Consider the following 7,208-nt stretch of genomic DNA (forward strand, 5'->3'; position numbering starts at 1 on the left):
TTTTTTCATCCCACGGGATGAGAACCGTCCCGTCCGGTGGTCCCCAGGACAAATTTTTGTCCCGAAATTCGTCCGTATCCTCAGACAGGACGATTTTTTGTCCCGGGACGAAAAAATCATCCCGTCTGCGTCCCTGAACAATACAAGTAACCCCCCACAAGAGGGGCAGACAATAAGATGTAGTCGTTGGGGCTGCTTCAGCAAGAAAGGAGGAAGAGTAAGGAGTCAGGAAAGTGCGGAGGGGCCGACCGGTACTGGAGATGCTCCCTATGCGAGGTATGTGTTGGTATTGGAGAACTGATATGATCCCAGGCCAAGTTTACGAAAGACACTGGCCCAAAACAGTCCCCCCACCCAGTTACTTAAGGGAGAAGATCATTCAGAAACGTAACGCAATCAGATTGCGAGTTCCCCTTTCTCTTCTCCCTATTCTCTATCACTTGGGCGTGATCTTCTCCCTTCCTTCTCTGCAGAGGTTCTTTACTGCAGAGAAGACTTCTCAAAGCATCTCACGGATGGTGGTCATCTTCTCGTCTCCACTCTCGTCTTAACCTTTTGCTCTTCCTCTCTACTCTGGCTCTTTCCCCCTCTCTTGATGTATCTCACACAGACCTTTGACGAATTTATCAAGGCCAGAGATGACTTTTTATTTCACAGAAGAATTACATAGTTTGACAGAGTCCCACTCCAGGTTCTCAGCAAGATCCTCCCAAGAAGCCGTACAGGTACCGATCCGGGCCTATACCACCGCAGCTTGAATGTACTCTTCCATTTTCTCAATCTATCATCTAGAGTTTGCTTTATTGCTTTCAAGAATCACATCCTCAATAGAGACCTACATCAAGGCTTCTATCAGAAACCAGTACAAGACCCAAGCAATTATACGGAGCTAAACTCTATACATGACGCCAATGGTGGTACTTGATAAGAACCTCGACTAGGTTTGTATCGGAAGGGGATTGGAGGATGAGGCGAGGTAGACGTTCCCCGGGTAGGAAAATCGAAACGGGAATGATCTGGAGGAGGCCGAGCAGAGGGGGTAGGGATCGGCCGAGGACGAGCCGCCTGATGACACGGTGAAGGGTTGACGATCGTGGGGACGGGGACCACCGGAGACTAGAAGGGAACCGAACCGCAGAGGTAGGGATCGGATTGGAGGAGAGCCGGCTGAAGATCTGGTGAGATGATTGCAGGGATGGGGGATCGCTGGACGGTCAGGGGGACGGGACCGAGACAAGGAGGATCGAGAGAGTGAGCCAAGGGCCGATCTTACCTTAATTCTTGACTGCCCTCCTCAATGGAGGACTACAAATATTTATAAGAAAAGGAAGCAATCTACCCTAAACATGAAATGACTAAAATGCCCCCAGTGGGCTAAACTTCCTAAGATACCCTTCGGGGTAGAGGATCGTATCAGTACTCCACTATAATCTAAGTTTGAGCTTTTCACACTATCCTTCCTCTTTCTTACTATTCATGCCCAAAAGACTAGATACATAGAAGAAACCAACACTATCCTAGAAATTTGATAGAGGCCTAAATGTAGGTATGTATCGAAGAGGGAACACCTTGGAAAAAGAAATTTAAATATAGATCGTTAGACTGACAAATGGAAGAATAAGATCAAGAGAATGCATCCTAACCAAGCCAAGCCCGCCATGGTGCCTGCGGGCTTCTGAGATTTGAAGTAAATGCAAGCTGAGATTTTTCAGCTTCAAGCTAACAGAAAGTGTTTTCATGACCACGTTCTTAGCGCATTATAGCAAACACAAGAGAAAATAGACAAACTTTTTCCAAGGACCACGTGTAAAAAAGGTATTCATTTTATAAGTGTCGAACATTATTTAGACCTGATAAAGCCCTTCCATTGGAGCGTGAACAGCACCCTTCAACAAAGCAACCAAAAGCCAAAAAGCATCCTCTTCACTCATATACAGGAGAAGTAGACCTGCCAGAAAACCCATTCCCTGAAATTAAATCAGACCATCAAATGACGTTTCAAGGTTTCCCAATGAAATTAAAAAATGAAAAAAAAATGAAAAATTCGACATAACTGACCTGAACATATCCGACATCTTTGTCGTAAACAGAATATGCCTTGAGAACGTTGTAGAGGGACCTTTGGCCTGGCCCATGTCTTTGTTGAAAAAAGACATGTGTGGGGAAAGTGCGAGATATATCTCGAATGATGTCTAGCTCCGAGGCCGATGTCTCATAAATAACGAGTTGCTGCACTGGGGACAAAATCCAGTCAGGGAAGACTTAAAAGTTTTACCGTCAAGAAAATGTGAAATTACTTGACATGCTTAATAAAGTAATCCGTTATGGATGCATCAATTTGTTCATCCGAACATCAGCTAATCATAAAGCCAATTCTTTTCCAGCAACCTTGTTCCGTCAAGAACAAGTGAACGGTGACAAGAGAACTAGATAAATAATGTTTTTGGTACTATAACTGAAAAACACAAATTAACTTTAGAACTAGGTTTTAAAACAGGAGGGAAAAAAGCTCTGGTAGAAATTTATAAAGTCCTAAAAGATTCCATCCTGTAAAAGAGATGAAGGGTGATTCAACGAAATGACTGCTCAAGATGAGTTCGCAGGTTCATGGCAGAAAGAACACCTGGATTTTTCAGCATAATAATTACGGTAATTAAGCAATTTATTCGTCTGTTCAATAAAAATCCTTCAAATATACGGTCCCCAGTGGTCACATCAAATTGGTGAAATAGTTAATTAAACATAGTCCAGTACCTCCGAACCTGATTTGATCTTAGGTATTAAAGACAGTCAAAAGCTTTACCATTATTTTGATAAAGCCTCACACACGAATCTACCTCATAAAACCTTTGATACCTAAGAAAATAAAAAATGGAGTAACTGAAAAATACGAATGAACTTAAGGACCAGGTAATTAAAGATAAGGGTGATGAAGCTTTGGCACGAATTCAGAAAGTTCAAAAAGATGCTACCCATAAAAGAGAGGAAGAGTCATTTAATGAAACAAATTTACCAGACAAGAACTCGCATTTTCCAGATATAGCGACCTAACAGAGAGAGATGGCCTGGGTTTTCTGTAACATACGTACTGTAATTTAGTCACAAATATTCATTCTTTTAAGATTGCACCTTTAAACTTACGTCTCCCAATAGTCAGATCAAACAGAGGAAACTTATTTGACCATACATTTGGGGTCATTGAGTTGTTCAAAAAAAAAACATTTGGGGTCATTGAGACGAGAGTAACTACATCTGAAGGTGATGAGATTCACAGACAATCACTAGTCATGAATATCACCTCTGAAGATAATAACTTGAAAAAGGAAAAGCTTTTACTAAATCGAAAAAAATCAAAATGATTTGGAATCAAGAGAATGGATACCTCATACACTCCTGGATTCATGAGTAGCAAGTCTCTGCTCCCTGAAATTAATTGCCATACAAGACCCCTCAGGCAATCAGGGATCCCCTTTCTAATGCGTCTTTTCACTACATGAGGCCTTCGTCTGACATAACGTTTCCAGTCACTTCCACCAGCACCGATCATTTTTCTCCATTTCCTAGTTCTCCTCTCTTCGCTGAAAAAATCCGCAATAAAGATTAACTTTTCGAAGTTAAAGTTAAAATAATATTGGGGAGATGTTTCAAGAGAACACATCTTTTTTGGGAAAATGCACAAAATATAGGAGGGGACACAATTTTCCAGATTAACATTTCAGCTCTTCTGCTGAAGCTGATATCGGGAAAAGTGTAAGAATCCGACTGTCATCAACAATATCTGCTTGTGGCGGCACGAGATCCCTCGGGAAACAATGCAGGATCATTTTGGACGGCTAAATCCGCCAAATCAGGAGGCCTTATTCACGAATTTTAAATCACACTTTCCAGTGCAGAGAATCAAGCAAATATATAGCCGGAAAAGTGAAAAATCCGACTATAATCAACAATATCTGCTTGTTGCAGCACCACTCTGGTCGGCAAAATCCGTGAAAGCAGGTAGGTTTTTTCATCAGTTTTAAATCACAGTTTCCAACGTAGAGAGTCAAGCAAACCGGAAGAGTGAAAATCCGACTATCATCAACAACACCTGATCGTCGCAGCACCGGATCCGTCGGGAAACGAAGCAGGCATAATTTTGGTCGAACGAATCCGCCAAAGCAACACGTAGGTTCTTCCATGAATTTCAAATCACTCTTTCCAGTACAGAGAATCAGGCAAAGATGTCGCCGGAAAAGTGAAAAATGTGACTATCATCTGCAATATCTGCTTGTCGCAGCACCGAATCCGTCGGGAATCAATGCAGGCATAATTTTGGTCGGCCAAATCCGCCAAATCATGTAGTGAAAATCACACTTTCTAGTGCAGAAAATCAAGGAAAGATGTCGCCGGAAAAGTAAAAAATGCGACTATCATCAACAATACCTGCTCGTTACATCACCGAATCCGTCGGGAAAAATTGCAGGCATCATTCTGGTCAGCCAAATCCGCCAAACCAAGTTGATTTTTTCATGAATTTCAAATCACTTTCTATTACAGGGAATCAAGCAAATATCCGCCGGAAAAGTGAAAAATCTGATTAAGATCGACAATACCTGCTCGTCGCAGCACCGGATCCGTCGGGAAACAATGCCGTCACAATGTTGGTATGCCAAAACAAGTAGGTTTTTTCATGAATTTCAAATCAATCTTTCCAATACAGTGAATCAAGCAAATTCACCGGAAAGTGAAAAATGCGACTATCATCAACAATACCTGCTCGTCGCAGCGCCGGATCCGTCGGGAAACAAAGCAGGCATCATTTTTAGTCGGCCAAATCCGCCAATTCCGTGAATATTGATCGAATCCCTAATACTTCGGACGATCGAGACGAACAGCGACGATCAAAACCTTCGCATTTGGCCGATCGAGACGAGCGGCGACGATCAAAACCTTCGTATTTCGAATCGACGGATTTCTCCGCGTAATTTCTCACTTTTATACAGCGTCACCGACGCGCTGCAACTAACCTTCTGAGCGGACGGATGACGTAATAAACGGACAGAACGGTACGGTACGGGTGACGGGTTGAGACGTGGCTGGATGAACGGAATGAAACGTGTTGGAACAGGACGTTACTGGACGAACCTGAACGAAATGTGACGAAACGGTAGAGGACGAAACGATACGAAATGAGACGAACAGTAATGGACGAAACGATATTGGACGAAACGGGACGAACATTACTGGACGAAACGGAACGAAACTGTATTGGCTGAAACGATACTAAATGAGACGAACAGTTCTGGACGAAACGGTATTGGACGAAACGGGACGCACAGTCCTGTACGAAACGCAACGAAACTGTATTGGCTGAAACGATACTAAATGAGACGAACAGTTCTGGACGAAATGGTATTGGACGAAACGGGACGCACAGTCCTGTACGAAACGCAACGAAACTGTATTGGACGAAACGATACTAAATGAGACGAACAGTTCTGGACGAAACGGGACGCACTGTCCTGTACGAAACGCAACGAAACTGTATTGGACGAAACAATACGAAATGAGACGAACAGTTCTGGACAAAACGGAACGAAACGCGACAAACAGTACTGGACGAAACGGGACGAACCATAACGGGATGAAACAGAACGAAATGGGATGAACCATATTGGACAAGACAAGACGAAACGGGATGAACGATACTGGACAAAACAAGATGAAATGGGACGAACAGTATAGGACGAAACAAGAGGAAACGGGACGAACAGTATAGGACGAAACAAGACGAAACGGGACGAAGGGCACTTGGCAAAATGAGACGAAACAGGAAATAAGTGGAGGAAACGGGACGAGAGAAGACAGGAAAAGAGGGGAATACCGAAGGATTTTGTTGTCTCCCATCCCGATGTAGAGATGGATGACGATAAGAAATGGAACATAGCTAATTTTTTAATTTCTACAATATAGTAATTATGTAATTCGGGATACATAAATCTAGGGAATGTCGCGGTCCAATCTCGGTCTTGGTTTTTGCAAAAACCTAAACCGAGACCTGAAGTTTGGTCTGGTCTTGGTTCAGTCAAGGACCGGTTTTGTCTGGTCTCAGTCTTGTCGGGTTGACTTGTCAATGTCAGTGAGAAAGTTAAAAAGTCAAAGCCATGTTTTAAATGAAAATTAAGAGTTAAAGGTGAATCTTAAAAGATAAACCTGCAATTTGTTTGTGGAACTAATTCAATACATATTGGCATGAATTTGTACTGCGATAAATAATGTATTCTAAAACGTATTGCTAATATTGGAAAACATGCTATTCACCTTTCACTAGACGCCAGTTAACCTGGCCTCCTTCCAAGTGGATAACATTTCTCCACTTATGTAATTAAAAAAAAGAGTATATAATTATGGACTGTAAGAATGTTAGAGACATGGTTAGACAAAGAGAGGAAGAGAGTATAGCAAAATAGATAGAGGTTGATATAGGCAGAGAGAGAGAGGGGTAAAGAGATAGAGTTAGAGAGGGGAGAGAGAGAGAGGGGTAAAGAGATAGAGTTAGAGAGGGGAGAGAGAGAGAGAGAGGCGTAAAGAGATAGATTTAGAGAGGGGAGAGAGAGAGAGGGGTAAAGAGATAGATTTAGAGAGGGGAGAGAGAGAGAGAGGGGTAAGAGATAGAGTTAGAGAGGGAGAGAAAGAGAGGGGTAAGAGATAGAGTTATAGTGGGGAGAGAGAGGGGTAAAAAGATGGAGTTAGAGTGGGGAGTGAGAGGGGGGGTAAAGAGATAGAATTAGAGTGGGGAGGAGAGAGGGGTAAAAAGATGGAGTTAGAGAGAGAGGGGTAAAGAGAGAGAGTTAGAGGGGAGGGAGAGAGAGGGACATAGCGTGAGTGAAAGGCACAGGTGGATAGAGGGAGACAACGAGGGGATATATATATTGACAGAAGAGGTTCAGCATGAGCTTAAAAGAGTTCCTTCGTGGATTCAAGACTTGCGATGTTCTGTTTTAGAAATAGAAACATGCACATCTGTTAATCAAGATGCTCTATGGATTGTGCTTCCAATCAACAAAGTTAAGCTATCTAAAAATTCATCAACCCTAAAACAAGGTCATATGATGTTAGTTTGGAATAGTGCGTCTAAACAGTAGACATATTTTGACATTCCCTACATACATTTATCATGTTTAAAAAAATTCAAGGATTCCAAAATTTCAGTATTCTCGACCATATTT

At 42.4% G+C, this 7,208-nt stretch overlaps 1 protein-coding gene across 6 annotated transcripts in view; it reads right to left on the reverse strand.

Annotated features, from left to right (window-relative positions):
* Positions 1–4,951, reverse strand: part of LOC144708697 (uncharacterized) — an 8,773-nt gene extending 3,822 nt beyond the window's left edge. For 2 of the 6 annotated variants that reach the window (XM_078582119.1, XM_078582118.1), the window contains exons 1-5: positions 4,753–4,951; positions 4,423–4,470; positions 3,383–3,578; positions 2,059–2,229; positions 1,851–1,967 (exon numbers count right to left, since the gene is read on the reverse strand). In XM_078582119.1, the coding sequence (XP_078438245.1) occupies positions 1,851–1,967; positions 2,059–2,229; positions 3,383–3,578; positions 4,423–4,470; positions 4,753–4,799 (579 nt within the window). In that variant the 5' untranslated portion in view covers positions 4,800–4,951. The other 4 variants (XM_078582121.1, XM_078582120.1, XM_078582123.1 and 1 more) reach the window with 4 other exon arrangements.
* Between the last annotated feature and the right edge of the window lie 2,257 nt (positions 4,952–7,208).

The sequence above is a fragment of the Wolffia australiana genome, chromosome 10 (assembly GCF_029677425.1).
Source record: "Wolffia australiana isolate 7733 chromosome 10, ASM2967742v1".
Taxonomy (NCBI): domain Eukaryota; kingdom Viridiplantae; phylum Streptophyta; class Magnoliopsida; order Alismatales; family Araceae; genus Wolffia; species Wolffia australiana.